This window comes from Leptopilina heterotoma, unplaced genomic scaffold (genome assembly GCF_015476425.1).
Source record: "Leptopilina heterotoma isolate Lh14 unplaced genomic scaffold, ASM1547642v1 Lhet_81, whole genome shotgun sequence".
In the NCBI taxonomy this organism is placed as follows: Eukaryota; Metazoa; Arthropoda; class Insecta; order Hymenoptera; family Figitidae; genus Leptopilina; species Leptopilina heterotoma.
Genome location: NW_025111185.1, coordinates 3038936 through 3065997, shown reverse-complemented (window position 1 = coordinate 3065997; position 27062 = coordinate 3038936). Strand labels below are relative to the sequence as shown.

The 27062-nt window shown below is 26.4% G+C and overlaps 1 protein-coding gene across 2 annotated transcripts in view; it reads left to right on the top strand.

The window, feature by feature from the left end:
• Positions 1–27062, top strand: part of LOC122511166 (cadherin-related tumor suppressor) — a 152551-nt gene that overhangs the window by 119757 nt on the left and 5732 nt on the right. For both annotated transcript variants that reach the window (XM_043626242.1, XM_043626243.1), the window contains 9 exons: positions 17144–17324; positions 17422–17675; positions 17856–18286; positions 18439–18783; positions 18890–19219; positions 19363–21594; positions 23825–24101; positions 24407–24993; positions 25160–25425. In XM_043626242.1, coding sequence (XP_043482177.1) covers positions 17144–17324; positions 17422–17675; positions 17856–18286; positions 18439–18783; positions 18890–19219; positions 19363–21594; positions 23825–24101; positions 24407–24993; positions 25160–25425 — 4903 coding nt within the window. The remainder of the gene's footprint in view (positions 1–17143; positions 17325–17421; positions 17676–17855; positions 18287–18438; positions 18784–18889; positions 19220–19362; positions 21595–23824; positions 24102–24406; positions 24994–25159; positions 25426–27062) is intronic.

Below are 27062 nucleotides of genomic sequence, written 5' to 3'. Positions count from 1 at the left end.
GAAGAATAATATAATTATATTATTATTAAAAATAATTGAATTATTGAGACGAATTTTATTAAATAGTAGACATTGAAAATAATTGAATATTGAAAATTTTTGAAATTAATTAAATTTCTATGAAGAATTTTATTAAATTTATTTTGAAAAAAATTGAATTGTTACAAAGAATTTCATTAAATTTTTTGAAAATAATTTAATTTTTTGAAGAAATTTAATTAAAACTGTATTGAAAATAATACTTTAATTCTAATAAATAAATTGTAACAAAGCAAAAAAACCTGCAAAGAATATTATTATTTATGAAAATAATTAAATTTCTAAAAAGAATTTTATTATACATGAAAGTAATTGAATCCCTGTAAACAATTTTGATTATTTATGAAAATAATTGAATTACTGTGAAATTTTAATTGTTTATGAAAATAATTAAATGTTTATGTAGAATTTTATCAAAATGTTTTTTAAAATATTTGAATTCTTTTAGAAAATTTTATTAAAATAGTAGATATTGAAAATCATTAAATTGAGGAAAATTTATAAAAAGAATTGAAATTTTGCCAAGAATTTTTTTAAATATTTGTGAAAAATAATTGAATTTCGAAGAAGAATTTTAATATTTATAAAAATAATTGAAATTTTGACAAGAATTTTTAAAAATTTTCGAAAATATGTAAATATGAATTTTTGCGAAGAATTTTATTACTTAGTTGAAAATAATTGAATCTTTGTAAAAAAAAATTGTATCATTTATGAAAATAATTGAATTCTTGCGAAATTTTTATTATTAAAAAATAATTAAATGTTTGGGTGGAATTTTCTAAAAAAAATTTTATACAATTGAATTATTTTGGAAAATTTTATTAAAAATATTTTTTCAAATTAGTCACAGGTCAGGGAATTTTTATCAGAATAAATCTATTGATAGCTGCGTATAATTTTCGTTTGAAAATACATATTCATAAGTATTAGAAATATTTTATATAATTGTATACAAATTTTGAGAGCACTCCGAGTGAAATATGAATCGGAGTGATCGGTAATCGGAAAGTTTTGTTTATAATAGAAATATTTTTCGAGTTTGTATTTAAATACTATTTTCTTGTGTTTTAGAGTAAATCCGAATATTCTTTAGAGTCAAGGGAGAAGGAAATAAAATTTTTGTGTCAACGCCGGTGATAGTTGAAGGATTTCGTTAAGGACTATACGCAGACCTTGAGAATAATATTGCGAGTTTTGGACCCGAGGAAAATAAGTCTTAACGAGTTGGAAAAAGTGATGAATGTTTTGGAAAAAAATGAGTGAATGAGATATTTCAATACACTACACGGTTTTACGTCTGTGTTCCCAGAGGCGATATTTTTTTCTTTTTTCGGCCCTGTGCTCTCTTCTCTTTTTTCTTTCTTGAGGCGCTCGTCGGCCCCGAAGCGAACAATACAGATTTGCAAGCGCGATAGGTCATTGAATCTCATTTCCCTTCGCATCTTGCGTGTGACTTACTTGTGGTCTCGGCTCGTTCTACGTGTGAAGAAGGAGAAGAAGAAGAAGAAGGCACGACGCAGAATGCGAAGAATACTGAGAGACGGGCTGGCAATAGGATAATAAGAGAGCAAAGGGTTTGTCGCACGGCTGGCCTATTAGGGTCGCCAAAGGCGGTGTAAGATTACCCCCGTACACACTGTGCGCCTACAAACTTGTACCGAGCATATTATATGGCTGTGTTACTATTAACTCTATGCACTTTCTAGCCTAGCTCAGTACAAATGCTAGAACACAACACGCATTGTGTGTTTGAAATTTCATTGTTCGGCGCTCTCTCAATTTATAGAGTGATAACACACGCAGCGCAAGACAGCGCAAGGCGAGCATGAAAGAAATAAAGAATGCGATAAGGGGAAGGATGACTAATATAAAAAGGGACTCGTGCATGTTCACACGTTGGCCTGCGAGGTAAACAAAATGCGAATAAAAAGAAGATAGTTACGCATTATGCAGTAGAGGCAGAGGCAGAGGCAGTGGCTTGGCTTACTAGCTGGTAAAGAGCAGTGAAAACCGTTGTGGTAAGCGAGCGAGTCGAAGTGAGTCGAAGCAGTCTGATGTGCGACCTTGTCCTGTCAGGCTCGTCGCCATTGTCCACCGATGCTGAACGCCTCCATCTGTGAGTTTAAAATCTTACCACTCGTCTGTCCCTCTGCACATTCTCTACGCTGTCGCGTTTGCCAGCGTTTGCCAGAGTTTACCAGCGTTTCCAACGGGGCCGCAAAACGAGCCAAGACTGGTAAAGCGTTTGCCCTTCGGCCGAAGAGAGACTTTTTCCTTGTTATGCTTCTCAAGATCTAGCTTCGAAAACGAGAGAACGAGACTTCTTATCCGAATAACACGGTAAAGCGATTCTTTGGAATTTGTGAGTCGAGCCCAAGTTTTATGCTCAATTGAGTCGCTCTTGCGCAAGAATAAAATGTCATGATTAGCCTTCGCTTGTCGACGCGACGACGGTACAACGCCTGCTTGCCTGCCTGCTTGCCTGCTTCATATATATAATTGGACAAATGCCACGAATTTCCGGTATAATTACTTGACAGAATAATAGAAGTCGAAAGAATTGACTTTTTGGTGAGAACAGGGCTCGAACTAGGTCCGCCAATCCCGTAAGAGTCCGTAACTTTGCTTCAAGTCCGTAAAAGGATGAAAAGTTCATAAATTGTACGATATAATTTGGATAATTTTCGAGAAATTACAAATCATTGCAGAAATTCAATTATCATCAACTTTTTTATATTCTCATCAAAATTTCAATTATTTTTAGAAATAATTAAATTCTTCTCCCAAAATTCAATTATTTTCAAAAATTTTCCTCAAATCAATGATTTTCAATATCTACTTACAATTTTACTAAAATTTTCCAAAAGAATTCAATTATTTCAAAGAAAAACCTAATCAAATTCTACACAAACTTTTATTTATTTTCAAAAAATAATAAAAATTTCACAGAAATTTCATTATTTATAAATTTTTTTTATAAATTTCTTCGCAATCATTCAATTATTTTCGTAAATAATAAAATTCTTTTTAGGAATTCAATTATTTTCGAAAATTTAAAAACTCTTGTCAAAATTTCAATTATTTTTATAAATAATAAAATTCTTTTTCGAAATTCAATTATTTTCCAAAAATGATAATAAAATTCTTGGCAAAATTTCAATTATTTTCATAAATTTTCCTCAATTTAATGATTTTCAATATCTACTATTTTAATAAAATTTTGTAAGAGAATCCAATTTTTATAAAAAACATTTTCATAAAATTCTACGTAAACATTTCATTATTTTCATAAATAATCCAAATTTCACTGGAATTTAACTATTTACAAATTTCTTATAAATTTCTTCGCAATAATTAAATTATTTGCATAAATAATAAAATTTTTTTACAAAGATTCAATTATTTTCATAAGTAATAAAACTCATTGCAGAATTTCAATAATTATTTTTAATACAATTTTAATCGAATTACTTGAAAAAGTTCTTAAAAAATTTATTAAAATTCGTCAAAAGAATTCAGTTATTTAAAAATTTATAGATAAAATTCTTTATGAGAATTCAGTTTTAAGAAACATGCAATTATTCAATAAATTGATATTTTTGTATTTAAATAATTGAATTCTAGCAGAATTTTTTCATCAACATTGATTTAAAATTGGATTTCAGTTAAAATTTTAGATTACAATTGAATTATTTTAAAAGTATTAGAGCGTAAATTTTTAGAAATAATTGAATTTTGAAAAGGTTTCAGATTAAAATCCTTGAATTGTAAACAAATAAATTTGAAAATTCTTAAGGAACTTTTTCAAAAATTATTAAAAATAATGGATTTATAGAAGATGTTTACTTAGTTAAAAACACGAAAAAAAATTCTATTTTGTAAAGGTTACAAAATATTGCAAAAATTCAATTATTTTCACATATAATAAAACTCATTGCAGAATTTCAATTATATTTAATTTTTTAATAAAATTTCTCGATAAAATTTTATTATTTTCAAAAAGTTTTAAAAAATTCTGAGAAATTCAATTATTTAAAAAAATTTGAATAAAATTCGTTACAAGAATTCAATAATTTTCATATATATCAAAACTTATCGCAGAATTTAAATTCAATTTTACGAAATTTTGATTATTCCCAAATTCTTCAATTAAATATTTAGAAAATAAAAACTTGAAATAATTTCAAAAAATTCAATTAAACTTTTTCAAAATACAATTATATTATTTATAAAAATTCAATTATTATCTAAAATTTTAACTGAAATTTATTTTTAAAACAATTTTTATTAGATTTCTCAAAATTGAATTCTTATAAAGAATTTTATCCATGAATTTTCAAATAACTGAATTCTTTCGTCGAATTTTATTTAATTATTTTCATAAATACTAAAAATTTCACAGGAATTTGACTATATTTACAAATTTTTCATAAATTTCTTCGCAATCATTCAATTATTTGCAAAAATAATAAATTTTTTTTACAAAGATTTAATTATTTTCATAAATAATAAAACTCATTATAGAATTTTAATTATTTTTAATACAATTTTAATCGAATTTTTCGAAAAATGTAATTATTCATAAAAATTTTATTAAAATTCGTTGATAGAATTAAATTATTTGCCAATTTGTTGATAACGATTGTTTATGGGAATTGAATTTTAAGAAACATTTATTCAATTATTCAATAAATTATTTGTTTGTATTTGTATTTACATAATTGAATTCTAGTAGAATTTTCTAATAAAAATTGATTTTCATTTCATAAAAATGAATTTCAGTTAAAATTTTAGATAATAATTTAATATTAAATGCAAAATAGCGTGAATTTTTAAAAATAATTGAATTTTGAAATAAGTTTTTTTTGGAAAAGTTGAATTGAATTTTTTTAATATTATTTTAAGTTTCTATTTTCTAATATTTATTTAATTGAAGAATTTGCGAATAATGTAAATTTCGTAAAATTGAATATTGTAAACAAATGGATTTGAAAATTGTCAAAGAACTTTTTCGAAAATTATTAAAAATAATGGATTTAAAGAAGAGTTTTAGTTAAAAATTCTTGTGAATATTAAAAATGATTTTATCACTCGGTCATCTTTAATTATTATAAAAAATTGAATTTATAGTTTTAAGTAAACTTTTCTGTTATTTGCCTCGGACTGGTTATATTTTTGTCAGTATTTGGTCCGTATTTTTTAATTTTTTGTCCGTAAAGTCTGTAGTTTTCAATACTTTCACTGATTCGAGCCCTGTAAGAAGCAAAGCTATACGAAACAAAGCTTTTACAGCAGTGCGGGCATTGAAGTCTCCACACGAGGATCTATATTATATTAATCTGAATTGTTCGGTTTTAATCATGACTTCTTCTTCTTCTTCTTCTTCTTCTTGTTATTAAAAAACTATACTTGTTGTGATTGACAAGTGCGCCATCAAACATTATTCACTCCAATTTAAAGATTATACGGAATACTAAAAAGAGTCGAGCATATGTAAATATAAATTTTCTCGTACGCATTATTGATTTGGCAAGAGTAATGAAAGCCGCATTATTATTCTCGGTGAAATTTACATATAAGGAGCGACTAATGGGCTTTGAAGCAAAGGAGAGAGGACGATTACAATGGTTACATACATACATACATATAATTATGTTCACCGATACGGCGCTGCCAAAAACTATTTCTGTGATTGGAGGTATAAGGCACAAGTCTCGAGGCTCAAGAGAGAAGAGAGAAGAGGACCCATTTATTCACGAGCGATGTATATAATAATCATAATATTTCAATGGAGAATGACGCACTTTAATAAGAGAATAAGGGAGTGTGACGGACCCCGAGCGGGTAAAAGCGGAAGATAAAAATCCCCCCAAATACCAGAAGGGGACCGATTATCATAATCGCGCGTCATAACTCTTCCACCCTGCCAAGGGACTAATAACTGTTGATATGGATACGTTTTCGATATTCTCTCGGTGGCATGGCGGTGCGGTGGCCACGTAACTCAAGTCGCCAACGAAAAATTATAAGCTTTCGTGTATAATGTATACTTTCGACATTCTTCATAAAAGAAAAAGAAGGAAAAAAGACAGAAACCCCGTACAATACTTTACATTATATCCATTTTATCTGTACTCTGATTTTCCTTACGAGCACTTCTCGTGTTCTCCCAAGAGTTCTGCTTCTCTGTGGCATGTTATTCCATTATTCAGAGTTCCAGACGTTGGTCTATTTCTTGTGTCCGGCATGTAAAATCCAGAAAACGTTTCGAGGGCGTTCAGGAAGAACTCCACACTTCCTCAAAGCCAACCTCTGTCTCGAAAAGAAGTAGGCATTCTATTATTTTCATTCTGGTGCTGTAAACATCACACATTAAACCCACAATCATTGAAGATATGGAGGACATTGTTTCTTCACTTCCTAGTTGGAATGGAACATATTTTTATATTAGATATTATGTATATCATTTCACAGGATTGCCACAGGTCTGGGAAATCAGAGAATTCAGCAAACAGTCAGGAAAAATAGAATTGATCAGGGAAAAATCAGGGAATTTTATTAAAAGTGCTGAAAAAAATTTAATGTGTAAGATTCATAATTAGTTTTATTTAATTTTTTAATATATATTCAATTAATTATTATAATCATGGATTTATGGAAGAATTTTAGTCAAAAACACTAAAAAAAAATTGAATTTTAGAGAATAAGTTTACAAATGTTTGCAGAAATTCAATTATGTTCAAAAATTAAAAAAAATTTCAATTATCTTTAAAACTTATAAAATTCTACTCCAAAATTAAATTATTTTCATAAATAATAAAAATTTCACAGGAATTCAACTATTTTTATTAAATTCGCCAAAAGAATTTAATTTTCAACAATTTCAACAAAATTCTTTATAAAAAATCAATTATTTCTATTCTTATTATTATTCTATTATATATTATTATAATATATATATTCTATTCTATATTATTATTCTTCTTATTATTATTCTATTCTTAGCAAAAATTTAATTAATTCTCAAGAATTCTAATAAAGTTCTTCGCAAGAATTCAATTATTTTTAAGATTTTTAATAAAATTCTTCACAACAGTTCAATTATTTTAATAAAAAATAAAATTTTTCACAAAAATTAAATTATTTTATTAAATTCTTAGCAAAAGTTAAATTATTTTCAAAAATGATAATAAAATTGTTGATAAAATTTCAAATACTTTCAAATCCTCAATTCAATGATTTACAATCTTTACTATATTTTAATAAAATTTTCAAAAAGAATTTAATTAATTAAAAAAGAAGTTAAATAAAATTCTACCCAAATATTTAATTATTTTCACAAATAATGAAATTTCGCAGAACTTCAATTATTTTCATTAATTGTCTCGAAAGAATTTATTTTTCAACAATTTCAATAAAATTCTTTACAAAAATTAAAACAATTTTAACGGAATTTCTCGAAAAATGTAATTAAAAAAATTCAATTATTTGAAAATTTATTGATAAACTTCTTTATGAGAATTCAATTTTGAGAAATCTAATAAAAATTGTTTTAAAAATGAATTTCAGTTAAAATTTTAGATCATAATTGATTTTTATAATTAATAGAATTGTATTTTGAAAACCTTTAATTGAATTTTTTTGGAATTATTTCAAGTTTTTATTTTATAAATATTTAATTGAAAAATTTCTGAATAATCAGAATTTCGTAAAATTGAATTGTAAACAAATGGATTTGAAAATTCTCTAGAAACTTTTGCAAAAATTATTAAAAATAATTTATAATTGTTCATTAATTTCTATTGAAGAATTTTAATAAAATATTTGAAATTAGTTACATTTTTCGAAGAATTTACATAAAATTGTATTAAAAATAATTGAAATACTTTGAAGAATTTTATTATTTATGAAAATAATTGAATTCATGCAGAGAATTTTATTACATTTCTTTTAAATAATTGAAATTTTATTTAGAAAATAAAAACTTGAAATAATTTCGAAAAATGCAATTAAACTTTAAAAAAAAAAATAATTCTACAGAATTGTCAGTGAAAAGTATTAAAAATTCATATTTTCAAGGATTTTAATTTAAAACCTTTTAAAAATTCAATTATTATCGAAAATTTTAACTGAAATTCATTTTTAAATCAATTTTTATTAGAAAATTCTATGAGAATTCAATTATTTAAATACAAAAATGAAAAAATTATTAAATACATGAATTTTTTTCAAAATTGAATTCTCATAAAGAATTTTTTCAACAAATTTTTAAATAATCAAATTTTTTAGACGAATTTTAATAAAATTTTAAAGAGAGTAATTACATTTTTCGAAGAATTTACATAAAATTGTGTTAAAAATAATTAAAATTCTTGGATGAGTTTTATTATTCATGAAAATAATTGAATCTTTGTAAAAAATTTTATTATTTATGCAAACAATTGAATTATTGCGAAGAAATTTATAAAAAATTTGTAAATAGGTAGTTAAATTCCTGGGAAATTTTTATTATTTATGAAAATAATTTAATATTTGCTGAGAATTTTATTAAAACATTTTTCAAATAATTGAATTCTTTTGAATTGAAAATCATTGAATTGAGGAAATTTTTTGAAAATGATTGAAATTTTGCCAAGAATGTTGTTAAGATTTTTGAAAGTAATTGAATGTTAGAGAAGAATTTTATAAGTTTTAAAGATAATTGAAATTTTGACGAGAATTTTTTTTTAAATTTTTGAACATAATTGAATGTCATCGAAGAATTTCATTATTTGTTAAATGTAATTGAATTATTACAAAAAATTTTTGAAAATAATTAAATGTTTTGAGAAATTCATTTAAAATTGTATTAAAAATAATTTAGATTCTAGGAAAAATTTTATTATTTATGATAATTGAATTCTTACAACGAATGTTATTACATTTTATTAAATAATTGAATTGATGTGAAAAATTGTATTGCTCATAAAAAATTGAATTCTTTCGAATGATTTTATTACATTTTTTGTGAATAGTTTAATTTTTTTTTGAAAAATTTTATGGAAGTTAAAATTATTAAAAAACATGAAGAAATCGATTGCTTCGAGTCGGAGACTCGGAGTGATCGCTGTCTTCATGTTTTATAATAATATTCTTAAAAGTTATTGAATTCGCCTGACATTCGCATGACTGTCGAGTGCCGAACTGTGCGAACCGAAATAAAATTAGTAACTGACTTGAATGGAATAATGACTGGTCTTTCGGTAAACAATACATTGTTAAATATTAAAAATCGTCGATTGAATAACATTTACAGTAAGCGACTTAATAACATATTGTCACATTTAGTAAGCACATGATTGGCAATTTAATTGACAAATTACGCTTGTATGTCAGTTTTTATCAACTTCTTCCAGTTTTTGTCTCATTTCGCGCACTGGTCCCACCATATTCTGCACTGCAGTAAAGTATTTACACGTTAACGAGATTACCGTTCGTGTACTTATAGGTGTACTGTATTTTAATTTAGTTCCAAGGCAATAGCAGTTATTATTTCTCAAATAATCATTAGGGACTTGCGTTCTACTTTTGTATATTATATGCGCAGGAAAACAGTTAATCCGTTAAAGAACCAATAAACCAAAGTCAATAAACAACGTTCACGATTCTAAAGAACCAATTTTCTATAGTTATATTCCATAAAGAATAAGTAGTTTTTAATTAATCTGAAAATATTTAAAACACAATCTTTGAGTAATTAATATTAATGCAATTTTCCGACTTTATTATATATGATGTAAGTGGTTTCTAAACATGTTTCAATATAATTATTGAGTCAACAGTGAAGAATTTTTCAAGAAAGGACTATAAGGAGGTATTGAATTGGTAACGTAACTGGTTTACCGGGTTTGGTACACGTTTACATTATATCAATATACAAATATTGATATTCTGGTGTTTTTTTTCTCTGGTAAAAATGATTACAATATTACTCATGCGAAAGCTTGGGCACACATATCAGTCCAGGGTATCAGGCGAAACGAGCTATAATCGTAATATCAGCCACATCAACAATCAACCTAGTCCGAGAAAAGCTGCGTAACCCCAAAGGGTATACACGTTTCTTTGTACTCGTATGACAAATTCGCTTGCGATTAATCCTTCGTGTCGCGGCCACACACGCAATTCCTATCTTGGAATTTATATTCAATAGCTGAGAATGCTTTTTCTCAATTTATTCCAAGATTTATAGATTTACATTCATTTTCCTATTCCTTAATATTGTCTTTACAGGATTGCCGCACAGGTCAGGGAAATATGGAAATTCAGGGAAAAGTCAGAGATTGTTATTGAAGTATTGGAAAAAATTGAATTTTTGAGAAGTTACAAATGATTGCAGAAATTCGATTATTTTCAAAAATAATAAAATTCTTGGCAAAAATTCAATTACTTTCAAAAATTTTCCTCAGGTCAATGAATTTCAATATTTACTGTTTTAATAAAATTTTTCAAAAAAAAATTCAATTATTTAAAAAACGTGTTAATAAAATTATGAGCAAACATTAACTTATTTTCATAAATAATAAAAATTTCACAGGAATTTGACTATTTACAAATTTTTACACAATTTCACAATAATTCAATTACTTTCACTAATAATAACATTTTTCATGGAAATTCAATTTTTTAAAAAAATTTTTGATAAAATTCTAAGCAAGAATTCAATTATTTTCATAAATAATAATATTCTCCAAAGGATTTCAATTATTTTTAATACAATTTTATGTAAATTTTTTGAAAAATGTAATTAATTTCAAAAATTTTATTAAAATCCTTCAATAGAAATAAATGAACAATTATCAATTATTTTTACTAATTATTGCAAAAGTTTCAAGAGAATTTTCAAATCCATTTGTTTACAATTCAATTTTACGAAATTCTGATTATTCAGAAATTTTTCAATTAAATATTTATAAAATGAAAATTTGAAATAATTCCAATAAAAATTCAATTACACTTTTTTCAATTAAATATTTATAAAATAAAAATTTGAAATAATTCCAAAAAAAATTCAATTATTATCTAAAATATTAATTGAAATTCATTTTAAAAACAATTTTTATTAGATTTCTTAAAATTGAATTCTCATGAAAAATTGTATCAATGAATTTTCAAGATTAGATTAGATTTCTTAAAATTGAATTCTCATGAAAAATTGTATCAATGAATTTTCAAATAATTGAATTTTTTCGTCGAATTTTAATAAAATTTCAAGCAAACATCAATTACAATTTAACAAATAATGAAATTTTTCGCTGAAATTCAAATATTTTCAAAATCTACTATTTTAATAAAATTTTTCAAAAGGATTCAATTATATTAAAAAATGTAATAAAATTTGTTACAAGAATTCAATTATTTTCATAAATAATAATATTCTTCACAGGATTTCAATTATTTAAAAGAAATGAAATAAAATTCTTTGCAAGAATTCAATTATTTTCATAAATAATAATATTTTTCACAGGATTTCAATTGTTTTTAATACAACTTTATGTAAATTCTTCGAAAAATGTAATTAATTTCAAAAATTTTATTAAAATTCTTTGACAGAAATTAATGAATAATATTTATATATATTACAGGAATTCAACTATTTAAATTTTTTTATAAATTTATTCACAATAATTCAATTATTTGCATAAATAATAAATTTTTTTACAAAGATTCAATTATTTTCATGAATAATAAAACTCATCATAGGATTTCAATTATTTTTAATACAATTTTAATCGAATTCCTCGAAAAATGTATTTATTCTTTAACATTTTATTAAAATTCGTCGAAAAAATTCAATTATTTAATAATTTGTTGATAAAATTCTTTATGAGAATTCAATTTTCAAAAACATTCAATTCTTCAGTAAATTATTTATTTTTGTATTAAAATAATTGAATTCTCATAGAATTTTCAAATAAAAATTGATTTAAAAATGAATTTCAGTTAAAAGTTTAGATAATAATTGAATATTAAAAGCATTATAGCATGAATTTTCAAAAATAATTGAATTTAAAAAAGGTTTTAAATTAAAATCTTTGAAAATATAAATTTTTAACCTACTTTTCACTGGCAATTCTGTAGAATTATTTTTTTTTTAAAAAGTGTAATTGAATTTTTGTTAGAATTATTTCAAATTTTTATTTTATAAATATTTAATTGAAGAATTTCCGAATAATCGAAAGTTTGTAAAATTGGATTTTAAGCAAATGGATTTAAAAATTCTCAATGAACTTTTGTAAAAAGTTTTAAAAATAATTGATAATTGAATTCTTTCGAGGAATTTTAATAATATTTTTGAAAATAATTACATTTTTCGAGGAATTTATTTAAAATTGTATTAAAAATAATTAAAATCATGTGAAGAGTTTTATTATTTAGGAGAATAATTGAACTCTTGCAAAGAATTTTTATTACATTTTTTTTAAATAAATGAAATTGAAATCATTTGAAGAATTTTATTATTTATGAAAATAATTGAATTCTTGCAACGAATTTTATTACATTTTTGTTTAATTAATTGAATTCTTTTGAGAAATTTTAATAATATAGTAGATTTTGAAAATATTTGTATTTCAGCGAAGAATTTCATTATTTGTGAAATGCAATTGAATTCTTGCAAAAAATTTTTGAAAATAATGACATTTTTCGAGGAATTTTATTAAATTGTATTAAAAATAATTGATATCCTATGAAAAATTTTATTATTTATGAAAATAATTGAATTTTTACAACGAATTTTATTACATTTTTTTAAATAATTGAATTAATTTGAAAAATTTTATGGAAATGTAATAGAACAGTTTTTTGAGTATCTAATTATTTTTAGAGAGAATCAGAATATTCTCTAGAGTCAAGGGAAGATAAAAAATTTTGTCTGGAAATCAGGGAAAAACAAAATTAATTTTTTGTGGTAACCCTGGTTTAATTTAAAATCAGTTTTTATCGAATATTTTGAATCTAATGAAGACTTAAGTCTTCGGAGCGCGTCACGTATAATTTTCTTCAATTTCTTGACAATCTTGACCTAGAGAACTGAAATCTTTCACTGCTGTATTTTTACCAGTTACTAGCAGGAAATTTGTTTGTTATTAAGATTATAACAGTGTGAAATTTTTACATTCTCATAAAAAATGAGAAGGTCTTGTATTTTTGAAAGTGGAATTAAAAATATTTTCCAATTATGAAAATAAGAATAATATAAAAGAAGTTAAATTAGAAACATCAGTGATATGCGCTCAAAGCTGAATGTTATTCGCATATAATGGATTTCATGGGAATTCTGAACCCCATATAGTAGTGCGTTAAATCAGAAGATGTCGAAACCTGTTAAGTGCAAGTTCGAGTGCCGTATCTAGATGCTGTGTGTGGAGCCATAATATCGGCTTTTATACCTCAAACTGGTTGGTCACAGCCATTGAACCTTCGGGGTAGATTTTTAAAAAATAACAACCAGACACGAGAATTTCCAAATTGATCCAGGGCAGATATTGAAAATTCTTTCCCACATGTCGCGACACTATTTCTTTCAATTCGAATTTCATTTTTCAATTCTTTTTCACAATTACCTTTCTTCAGACTTTTTTGCTAGTAAGAAAAAGATAAAAGTAAAATAAAATTTTCCGAGAGAAAAAAGAAAGATTTACAGATTCTCTAAGGTTAAAATTGAATCACGAGAAAAGCAGCTCTGGCATTCGACGCGAGAATAATGCCTATTTATCGCAGAAGCTGGGTGCCGATTGAAAGAAGATATGAACCAATTAATGTGCAAGACTCGCTATAAATGGAATTTACTTGATCTACGGAATTATAGAATAGCTGAGATCAGTCAATGCCTCCAGCAAGCCTTAAGTGACAGATCCATGTATCAGATCTTAAATAAGAATTACGCACAAGTAATTGCAGAAAATTCAATTTTTTCAAAACTAATAAAATTCTCCGCAGAAATTCAATTACGTTCAAAAATTAAAAAAAAAATTCTCGTCAAAATTTCAATTATCTCTATAAGTAATAATTCTGTAGAACTAATGTTTTGAAGAATTCTAATTTCAATTCTATTGAAATTAGTTGAATTTTTTAATATTTATATTAGATATTTAATTTTGATTCAAAATTTTTTAAGAAATTCTTCAAATGAATTCAATTATCTTGATAAATATCAAAATAATAATTCAATTATTTTTAGTAATTTTAATAAAATTCTTTGCAAAATTTAATTATTTTCATAAATAACAATATTCATCAAAATAATTCAAATATTTTTCAAAATAATAAAATTCTTCGCAAAAATTCAAATGTTCAAAAATTTCCAAAAATTCTCGTCAAAATTTCAAGTATCTTTATAAATAATAAAATACTTCTCCAAAATTATATTTTTTTCAAAAATTTCACTAAAATTCTTGAAAAAATTTGAATTATTTTCAAAAATTCTCTTCAATTCAATGATTTTTAATATCTTCTATTTTCAATATATACTTAATAAAAATTTTTAAAAGAACTCAATTATTTAATAAAAATTTTTTTTAAATTCTACGCAAAAATTTATTTTTATAAATAATCAAAATTTCACAAGAATTCAATTATTTTTATTAAATTCCTCGAAAGAATTTAATTTTCAACAATTTCACCAATATTCTTTATAAAAAATCAATTATTTTTATAATTAATAAATTTCTGCTCAGAAATTTACTTATATTAAAAAGTTTTAAAAAAATTCTTCACAGCAATTCAGTTATTTTAAAAAATAATGAAATTCTTAACAAAAATTCAATTAATTCTTAAGAATTTTAATAAAATTTTTCACAATAATCCAATTATTTTTATAAATAATAAAATTCTTCTCAAAAATTCAATTATTTTCAAGAATTTAAATAAAATTTTTCACAATAATTCAATTATTTTCAATAATAAAATTCATTACAAAAATTCAATTATTTTTGTAAGTAATAAAATTTTGCTCTGAAATTCAATTATTTTTAAAAGTTTTAATAAAATTCTTCACAGGAATTCAATTATTTTTAAAAATAATGAAATTCTTAGCATACATTCAATTATTTTCAATAATTTTAATAAAATTTTGCACAAAAATTCAATTATTTTTATAAATAATAAAATTCTCAGTAAAAATTCAATTATTTTTTAAGAATTTTAATAAAATTTTTAACAATAATTCAATTATTTTCAATAATAGAATTCTTTTCAAAAATTCAATTATTTTCAAGAATTTTAATAAAATTCTTCACAATAATTCAATTATTTTCAAAAATTCGATTATTTTTAATAATTTTAATAAAATTCTTCACAATAATTCAATTATTTTCAATAATAAAATTATTTTCAAAAATTCGATTATTTTTAAGAATTTTAATAAAATTCTTCACAACAATTCAATTATTTTAATAAATAACAAAATTCTTTACAAAAATTTAATTATTTTATTAATTTCTTAGCAAAAGTTAAATTATTTTCAAAAACGATTATAAAATTTCAATTACTTTCAAAAATTTTCCTGAATTCAATGATTTACAATATTTACTATTTTAATAAAATTTTCAAAAAGAATTTAATTATTTAAAAAAAAGTTAAATAAAATTCTATACCCAAATATTTAATTATTTTCACAAATAATAAAATTTCACAGGAATTTAATTATTTTTATTAAATTTCTCGAAAGAATTGAATTTTCAACAATTTCAACAAAATTCTTTACAAAAATTCAATTCTTTTCAGAAATAATATAATCGTTTGCAAAAATTCAATTACTTTTATAAATATTAAAATTGTTTTTAAAGAATTCAATTATTTTCATAAATAATAGAAAAACTCATCGCAGAATTTTAATGCAATTTTAATCGAATTCCTCGAAAATTGTAATTATTCTTTAAAATTATATTAAAATTCGTCCAAAGAATACAATTATTTAAAAATTTGTTAATACAAAATCTTAATTCCTTTGAAAAAATTGAATTTCTGTGGCAATGAGAAAATTCGCGTTTTAGTCCAAATGACGGTAATTAATCACAGTTTAAAATTAAAAAAAAAATAATCATTGATTTATTATCAGAAGAGAAGAATTGCTTTATAAAGATGGAACGATTGGTATTTTAAAGAAAAACGGACATGGTTTGACGGTCACAGAAATCCCCAGGGCGTGAAATGTAATAAGCGTTCTATCGCGATTTCGCTTAGCTGTGAAGTGCCGAACCATACAAACTGAGCACTTGACCGACGTTTTGCATAATGATCGCGTAACGCCTAAGCAAATTCGTATAAATAAATTAATTTACAACAGTTTTCATGACGCAATCGTCTATTTATAAAGACACAAACGATGAAAGGGAATAAATTGAATAGTAAATGAACCCAAATAGAAATATGTTGATATTATCGTTATCAAACTGCATAGCAACGTACGCGCGAGATTTATGTCTCTTTAAAGTTGTAATTTTATATTTGAAAAAAAGACATCTTTTATTATGTAATTCTCATTGCTAGTGTATAAATTTATAAATTTTATATGAAGAAGTATAAATACCCATCTTTCTCGCAGAAAATATACTTTTTGATTTTGAATTATATGGACCGCGCTGTAATAACTCGATAATGAATTTGGACTATTAAAGTCGCTGGATTAGGTAACATTGAACACCGCAGGCCTTCTATAGGAATTTATAGAAGCTTCCCGCTGAGATCTGAACGCTATGGTCACGATACGTTCACTTGGTGTAGAACCTAGTCCGGTCATCTCTTTTCCTTATGTATTCATCAATCTCATCTCTCCTCTTCTTACTCGCTATTCTCACTTACTCATCCAACAGAGTGAACAGAACGCCCCCCAGACATCGCCAATGATTCTTTATGTAATTCGCCAAGAATTTCTATTAAATACAACTTGTAGAGTCGGTATTAAATACATATTTTCTCATGAAACAGTCAATAAAATTTTGAATAAATTAATTGACATGTTTTTAAATTCATTATTTCAAAAACTGTTTTAAAAACTTTATTGGCTATGATTTGGTATAATAAAAAAATTCATGTTTTTTCTTTTTTTCTGTTTCTCTAGGTTCGCCTCCTTTGACTGGCACAGGAATTGTTAGAATCGTCGTTCTTGATGTTAATGATCACAGTCCGGAATTCACTCGACAGGAATATAAAGCTTCCGTCACTGAGAATTCGCCGATTGGTACCTGGGTCGCGAATCCTGTCGCCACCGATAAGGACGAAGGACTCAATGCTAAAATAAGGTAATCAAAAGATCATTGAAAAATTAAAACGAAAAAAATACCTTAGTTTTGACAGTTTTAAAGTTTGATATTTTGATATTATTTTTTTGATTTCTAGGTACAGTTTGTTAGGAGACAAGGCAGAAAAATTTTCAGTGAATCCCGGCACAGGAGAGATAGTAACAGTGGAACCTCTCGACAGAGAACAGACAGCCGTTTACCACTTGACGTTGGTGGCTCAGGACTCCAGTCCAACGGAGCCAAGTGCATCTGCTGTCAATCTGACAATTTCTGTTACGGACTTGAACGATAATGCTCCTCGATTTTCTAGCCCGAGATACACTGCCTATGTACCGGAAGGCACCAAGCATGGTAAGAAATTATCCTACCAACTAATTGGTAATAATTCTTATTTATTTACTTACATTTTACTTCGATTCAATCGGAAAATTATTTCCTTTTTATTTCAAATTCATTTTTATTTATCAATAAGAAAAAAGTGTTCACAGAAACAAGTTGGTATTTACTTATTTATTTACTCATTTATTTTAGGAGACTTTGTCTTTGGATCGAAAGCAATTGACGACGACGATGGTGAAAATTCTAGAATTGTTTATCGCCTTCAGGGTGAAGATGCAAAACGTTTTATAATCGATCCAAATAATGGAGTTATTAGAGCATCGCAAGAATTATCGAGAAGCGAAGGGACATACCAGCTGCAAATTCAGGCTTCCGATTGTGGCGTTGAACCACAAACGGTTACAGCGGACTTGATGATTCACTTGTGGGACAAAAAGCTGTTTCCCAGTTTTCGACCTTCAATTAACACGAGATTCACTTTGCCAGAAGATGTCCCCGAGGGTAGAATCATCACAACACTCAGCGCGACAACTCCAACTTCCGGTGCTGGGAGCAATTTAATTTTCGGAATGGCTGGAGGAAATGTTGGTGACGCTCTTAAAATTGAGCCTCACACTGGAGAAGTGAGTCTTTTTTGTTGAAACCATGATAAAAATTATTTTTCTCCAAATTAACGAATTTGAAGAATTATTTCTAAGAATTTAATGTGAAGAATTATTTCTAAAAATTGCATAATTGAAGAATTATGTCTAAACATTGAATTTGTTATATTTAGGTTCTGGTTGCTTCTGGTTTTGATTACGAAACTGCTCCATATTATGAGGCTTGGGTTGAAGTTCGCGATTCTGGAAATCCACCGCTGCGGAGTGTGGTTCAATTATTAGTAAATGTGACAGATGCCAATGATAATGCGCCAGTAATTGATTCTATGCTTTATAACGCGACAGTACCTGAAGATGACTACCCGCCGCAATTTGTAACTAAAATCTCAGCCAAGGACTCAGACTCTGGAGAAAATGGACAGATCACTTATCATCTAGTTAATGATTTTGATGGAGCGTTTGTTATCGATGAGAATTCTGGAGAAATTACCACTGACACTAAATTGGATCGAGAAGAGGTAAGTGTGATAAAAGAGAGAAATTGAAATAGAAAAAATAGAAGTAAAATTTAATCTTTATGAATTGTGAATTGAATTTATAAAACTAATGATATAATTTTTCTAGATATCGTCTTATGAACTAATTGTGGAGGCTAAGGATCAGGGTCAACCTAGATTGACCGGTACAGCTACAGTTCTTATTACTGTCCTTGATAAAAATGACAACCCTCCCCGTTTCACGAGATTATTCAGCGTCAATGTCACTGAAAATGCCGAAATCGGAGCATTTGTAATTAAAATTACAAGCAGTGATCAGGACATTGATCAAAATGCAAATGTCACTTATAGTTTCACGGAGAATCCTGGTGAAAAATTTGCGATTGATCCGTTGAGTGGAAACGTTACAGTAATTGGACACTTGGATAGGGAGGAACAGGACGAGTATCTTCTCAAGGTAAGTTTTTTTTTGTACATTTTAGTAAATGTTTTTTGAATATCTTTGGTTATCATTCAAAATATTGTTCTCTCATCGAAACAATCTCATTGAATATTATCTCATATTCCGTTCATTAATGATAATTCTTTTCTGATCGCTAGGTCGCTGCAGCAGACGGTGCTTGGGGTGCGGAAACACCATTAACAATTACTATTCAAGACCAGAATGATAATGCGCCAGAATTTGTTGAAGAATCGTACCACTTTCACTTCCCAGAACTCCAACAACGAATGGCCCACGTTGGAGAGGTGACAGCCACCGACAGAGATAAACAAGGTCCCAATTCCGTCATATCATACAGTCTTCTCCAACCGTCCGATCTTTTCACAGTAGATCCTGCAACCGGAGACATTTTCAGTAAACGAACCTTGAAATATAAACATACTCACAGACCGTCATCGCCAGAAAATCTTTTCTCCCTAACTGTCATCGCTACAGACAATGGAAAACCTCCCATGTCCTCGAAAACACTAGTCTACATCAATATTGTCGATGCAAACAATAATCCACCAAAGTTTGAACATAGATCTTACTTGACTCCAGTGCCAGAAAATTTCTCCATGGGTAAACAGCTCATGCAGTTGATAGCTACTGACGAAACCGACTTTGGAGTTAATGCAGAAATTGAATACTCAATCGCAACTGGAAACGGTAGTGAATATTTCGAAATAGACGAGAAATCAGGTTGGATTTATGTCCGAAAGCCTTTGAGTAATCTAAAACCGGGCACCACTTTCGTTTTACAAGCCCAAGCTGTGGACAGAGGTGTTCCTCCTCAGAAAGATCAAGTGCCACTGACCTTGGTGATAACTGGGGAAAATCGTCACGCTCCCACCTTCGAAGCCGTTAGTTATCAAGTTCGAGTGCCTGAGAATGAACCAGTGAATACTACAATTTTGACCGTGAGTGCTGTCGATGGTGACGCTGGACCTAATGGAATGGTTCGTTATAAGATATCAGCTGGAAATGAACGACAAGAATTTTCTATTCATCCCGTCACTGGAGTGGTGACCCTTTTGGAACCATTAGACTACGATACTATTCAAGAATATCGTCTGAACATCACGGCAACAGATTTAGCTTTCGAATCAAAACGAGCAATTGCAACCCTAACCATTAACGTCTCTGATATTAACGACAATCACCCAACATTCAATCAAAGTGTCTACAAAGCTTATCTTCCAGAAAATTCACCGCCAAATAATTTTGTCTATAAAGTTGCCGCCAAAGATATTGACTCTCCAAAGTATTCAGTGATTCAGTACAAGATTCTCGGTGGCAGTGGTAAAGATTATTTTCAAATTCAACAAGACACAGGAACAATTACCGCGAAAGTCAGTTTTGATTATGAAGAAGCTAATGAATATACTCTGGATATAGTTGCCGCTAATCCTGACACGAGTCCACAAATGGTGGGAGTGACAACTGTCATGATTTACATCACGGGTGTTAATGAATTTTATCCCAAGTTCGTTCAACCAGTTTTTCATATGGATGTCTCGGAAAGTGCACAAGTGGGAACTTCGGTGGGACTCGTTCAAGCGACTGATCAAGACGCTGGTAACGATGGACGGGTTTATTACCTTTTTGTGGGATCGTCGAATGATAAAGGATTTACGATCGGATCAGAGACGGGAATGATCAGTGTTTCGAGAAGATTGGATAGGGAGACGCAGAATCGAGTGGTGTTGACTGTGATGGCAAAGAATAGTGGTGGAATCCGAGGGAATGATACCGATGAAGCTCAAGTTGTTATTTCTATTCAGGACGGTAACGATCCACCGGAATTTCTACAGAGTGTTTATGACGCAAATGTTTCCGAGGGTGCCGCATTGGGAATGAGAGTATTGACAGTTCGAGCGGTCGACAAGGACGTCAGGCCGCAGAATAATCAGTTTTCCTACTCAATCATCGGTGGCAACGTGGGCCAAGCATTCAAGGTCGATCCGCAAACTGGCGACATCGAGACTGCGAAACAACTAGACCGTGAAACTGTGCCCACGTACGAGCTGATAATCGGCGCCATAGACACGGGATCGCCGCCACAAACCGGCACTGCGACAGTTCGAATCGAGCTCTTGGATATTAATGATAACGGACCGGATTTCGCTTCCAGCGAAGTGGTCGGTTACGTTAGTGAGAATGAACCGGCTGGCACGATTATCATGACTCTAACAGCCACGGACCCTGATTTGCCACCGAATGGCGCTCCATTCTCTTACAGATTGATTGGAGGCAGACAAAACGATTTGGTCAGCTTGGATAAACATTCCGGTGTCCTTCGAACAACCAAGAGTCTCGATAGAGAAACAACCCAACAACTTGATCTCGTGGTGAGATATTTCAGATTTTTAAAAAATGCATTTATTCCTTTTTTTCTGTATATTAATGATGTACAGAATCAGGGTTGCCACAGGCAAGGGAAGTCAGAGAATTCAGGGACCTTCAATTTTTTCTATTTCTGACAATAATTTCATTGTGAATAACTTAATTCTTGAACAACTATCATAAAATTATTACTTATACATTATTTAATGAATAATTCTACTTAAATATCTTAAAATTAATTGAACTTTAAAAGAGTTTCATTTACAATTTTCATAAATAGATGAATTTCAAAAGATTTTAATTTAAAATTTTAGAAAATTTCAATTTTAAATGAATTTTATTAGAATCTTTCAAAGAACTTAGATTTTTTAAAAATTGTAATAATTCAAATTCTTCTGAAATTAATTAAATTTTTAAAAAATACCTATATTTAACTAATTATTAAAAATAATGGATTTATAAAAGAATTTTAGTTAAAAACTCTTAAAAAAATTGAATTGAACAGGTTTCAAATTCAAATCTTTGCAAAATCTGAATTTTTCTTAATTTTATATAATAATTGTGTGTAGAACTAATTATTTTGAAAATTTTAATTTCAGGTCTGTTGAAATTAGTTGAATTTTGTAACACATATTTAATATTATTTCAAAATTTATAAAGCAAATCTTCGAAAGAATTCAATTATCTTGATAAATATCAAAATTCTTCCCAGAAAATCAATTATTTTTAATAATTTTAATAAAATTCTTTGCAAAATTCAATTATTTTCATAAATAACAATATTCTTCACAATTTTAAAAAATTCTCGTCCAAATTTCAATTATCTTTATGAATAATAAAAATCTTCTCTGAAATTCAATTATTTTCAAAAATTTTAATAAAATTCTTCTAAATTCTTTTGATAAAATTTCAATTATTTTCAAAAATTCTCCTCATGTCAATGACTTTCAATATCTACTATTTTAATAAAATTGTCGAAAAGAATTCAATTATAATAAAAAATGTTAATGAAATTCTACGCAAAATTTTAATTATTTTCATAAATAATCAAAATTGAACGAATTTAATTTTCAAAAATTTTAAAAGAATTCTTTACAAAAATCACTTATTTTCACAAGTAACAAAATGATGCTTAGAAATTAAATTATTTTTCAATGTTTTAATAAAATTCTTTACTAGAATTCAATTATTTTTAAAAATAATGAAATTCTTAGCAAAATTTCAATTTTTTTCAAGAGTATTAATAAAATTCTTCTGAATTCTTCTGATAAAATTTCAATTAATTTCAAAAATTCTCCTCAGTTAAATGATTTTCAATATCTACTATTTTAAAAATAAATTTCCAAAAGAATACAATTATTTTAAAAACAATTAAATAAAAATATACGGAAACATTAAATTATTTTCATAAATATTAAAAATTTCACACAAATTCAATTATTTTTATTAAATTTCTCGAAAAAATTTAATTTTCAACAATGTTAATAGAATTTAAAAAAAAAATTCAATTATTTTCATAAGTAATAAAATTCAGCGCAGAAATTCAATTATTTTAAAAAATAATAATAATGAAATTCTTCTTAAAATTCAATTATTTTGATAAATAATTGAATAATTTAAAAATTTGTTGATAACATTATTTATGAGAATTCATATTTGACAAAAATCCAATTATTCAATAAATAATTAATTTTTTTTATAAATAATTGAATTCTTGTAGAATTTTCTAATGAAAATTGATTTAAAAATGAATTTCAGTTGAAATTTTAAATAATAATTGAATTACAGCAAGAATTTTTAGAAATAATTGAATTTTGAAAATGTTTCAAATTAAAATCTTTAAAACTCGTAACTTTTCATACTTTTCACTAACAATTCTGTAGAATTAATTTTTTTGAAAAATTTTAATTTCAATTCTTTTGAAATTATTTAAAGTTTTTATTTTCTATTATATATATTTAATTGAAGAATTTAAGAATAATCGAAATTTCGTTAAATTGTAAAAAAATAATTGAAAAGACTCAAAGAATTTCTTCAAAAATTAGGAAAAACGATTTATTTAAAGAAGAATTTTAGTGTCAGGGAAATAGTCAAAATTTTGTCTGGAAGTCAAGGAAAAATCAGGGAAAATCAAAATTAAATTTCTTTGGCAACCCTGAGAATGTATATTAATGTATATTATATGTATTTATTGTGTATATTTTGTATATTAATAAAAAAAAATATTTTCTTTAGGTTGAAGTGGAAGATTCCGGTTTGCCAAGAATGAAAAATGAGCACACAATATCGATAATTGTTCAAGATCAAAATGATTGCCCTTCAACTCCACGATCTGTTCATGTGATAGTTCATTCCTACAATGGTTTGAGTCCATTGGGAAAAATCGCCGACGTCCATCCAAATGATCCCGATACCACTGGCGACTACTCTTGCAAAATATTGCACGGTTCCAGCTCCGGTGTGCTCAATATACCGGTCGGTTGTGATTTGCATACCAGCAAAATTACGCCAGGTTCGTGTTCGAAAGTTCATAAATTAGTCTGAAAATTACATGCATACTACGCCATTAATAATTCATAGAATTTATGAAGAAAGTCTGCATCAGTTGTAAAGAGTAATATTATCATATGAATCAACTGAAGAAATAATATCGACAATCTTGAGCTTTAACATAAAATTAATTAATTACATTTAATAATCATTCTTGTCTCTTAAAAACTTTAACACTTTTTCTCTACTATCTGAATCTGCTATATAATCTTTCAATATGAATCATTCTAATAATTAATAGTAAAATAATTTTGTTTCTCGATTCAGGTTTCGGATATTCTTTAAGTATTTCTGGAAACGATGGCCGACATCCCGATGTAATATCAAAAGTGACAGTGGATTTTACAACGTTCACAAACGACACTGTCGAAAATAGCGTTGCGTTGCAAATTTCGAAAATGTCTGCAAGTGAATTTTTGAGTAAACACTATCGAGCCTTCAGAGACACCCTCCAGGAGAATGTGAATGTTGGCGACACTATATCAATTTACAGCATTAACGAAAACAAAGGCAATCTCGATATTTATTTGGCAATCGCAACTCCTCAAGGTTATCTTCGAAAATATGAAGTAATTGAATTGTTGACCCGCAAGCACAATCAAATTCAAAGTCTACTGGAAAATAATTCAATTACTATTGGATATTCACCTTGTAAATTCTCATCATGCGACAATGGCGGAATATGCAGTGATCGAATTGTTGTCTATGAAGACGCACGAATCACTGATAGTCAAACTTTAATTTTAACATCGCCAAAAATAATACAAGAAATGGTTTGCCAATGCCGCGACGGTTTCACTGGTGAAAGATGCGAAAAGAAACAAGATCCCTGCTCTCCAAATCCATGTCAGTTGGTAAGTATCGTATGTTTACAAGACATAAATTAAGGCGTATGGAAAATAACTCGAAAGATTAATTTATGTACTGATGAACTTTTAATTAATATCCTGTTTCAATTTGAAAAGTGTTTATTAATGATTCTTGAATTTATTTTTAAATTTTAACACGAATCTGTTTCAGGGTGGTCAATGTCGTAGATTGGGATACGATTTTCACTGCACGTGTCCTCTTGATCGAGAAGGAAAGTTCTGTGAATTGGAGAGAGGAGATTTCTGTGCCAGTAATCCTTGCAGGAATGGTGGCTCTTGCAAAGAAAGTCCCGACGGTTCAAGTTTCTTCTGTCTCTGTAGGGCCGGATACAGGGGGAACCATTGCGAATCCATCGCTGATTCTTGTAGACCAAATCCTTGTTTGCATGGAGGTCTTTGCGTTGGAGAGAAACCAGGGTATTTATTATTATTATTATTATTATTATTATTATTACTAGCAAATGATACGCGCGGAACGCGGTATTCAATTTCTTTTTATTTTTTAAATTAAAAAATTTTATATTTTCAAGAATAAACATCAATTTTTGAATGATTACAGATTTAAAATTTAAAGAATGCACTTATTAAGTACATGATATTAAATATTCTTGTTTATTATTTTAATTCTAAATTTTAATCAAATTTGTCGCAAGAATTTCATTATTCTCACAAATAGGAATAAAATTCTTTAGAACAATTCAATATTTTCATTTTAATAAAATTTCTCGAAAGAATACAATTATTTTAAAAAATATTAATTAAATTCCATTATTTTCAAGAATTTTAATATAAATTCAATTATTTTCAACAACTTTGATGAAATTCTTTTTAAAAAATCTTTATCATCAAAATTTTTAATAAAATTCCTTCTAAAAATTCAACTATTTTTAAAAATTCAGACAAAATCCTTCGAAACAAATCAATTATTTTTATCAATTGTAAAAACCTCCGCAAGAATTTGATTACTTTCATAAATAAAAAAATTCTTCGTAAGAATTAAAATATTTTCATAAATAATAAAATTCTTCGCAAGAATTAAAATATTTTCATAAATAATAAAATTCTTCCCAGGAATAAAAATACTTTTATAAATAATAAAATGTTTCAGAGAAATTCAATTATTTTCAATACAATTTTAATAAAATTTCTCAATAGAATACAATTATTTTTTTAAATATTATTTAAATTCAATTATTTTCAACAATGCTGATAAAAAAATTCTTCGAAACAATTCAATACTTTTTATAATTGTAAAATTCTTGTCAAGAATTCAATTATTTTCATAAATAATAAAATGTTTAAAAAAAAATTCAATTATTTTCAATACAATTTTAATACAATTTCTAGGAAAAAAATTCAATTATAATCAAGATAATTTTTCTAACAGATTAAAATATTTTTAAAAATTGTAATAAAATTTTTCTTCTCAAAAGTTTTTAATAAAATTCTTTGCAAATTTCAATTATTTTAAAGAATTTTAATAAAAATTTAGCCAAGAATTAAATTATTTTCAATACAATTTTAATTACATTTTCTCGAAAGAATTCAATAATTGAAAAAAATGTTGATAAAATTCTTAAAATGAATTAAATTATTTTCAAATTTTTTTATAAATACTTTACAGGAATGCAGTGATTTTCAGTACATCGACAATTTGATTATTTCTGAAAATAACTGAATTCTTGAATAGAATTTTATAAAAACTTTTATAAATAATTGATATTTGCAAAAAAAAATTATTATTTCTACAAATAATTGAATTTTTGCAGAATTTAAAAAAATAAGTGAATATTTGAGAAAAATTTTATTAAAATTGTATTTAAAATAATTGAATTCCTGTGAAAAATTGACTATTTATTGATATTATTGAATTCTTTCGATGCATTTAAAAAAAAAATGTTTAAAAATAATTTAATTTTCCCTGGAATTCAATTAAAATTGTATTTAAAATAATTTAATTCCAGCGAAAATTTCATTTGTTTTTAAAAATAATTGAATTCTTGAATTGGATTTTATTAAAAGTTTTTTAAATAATTGAACTCCTGTGAAAAATT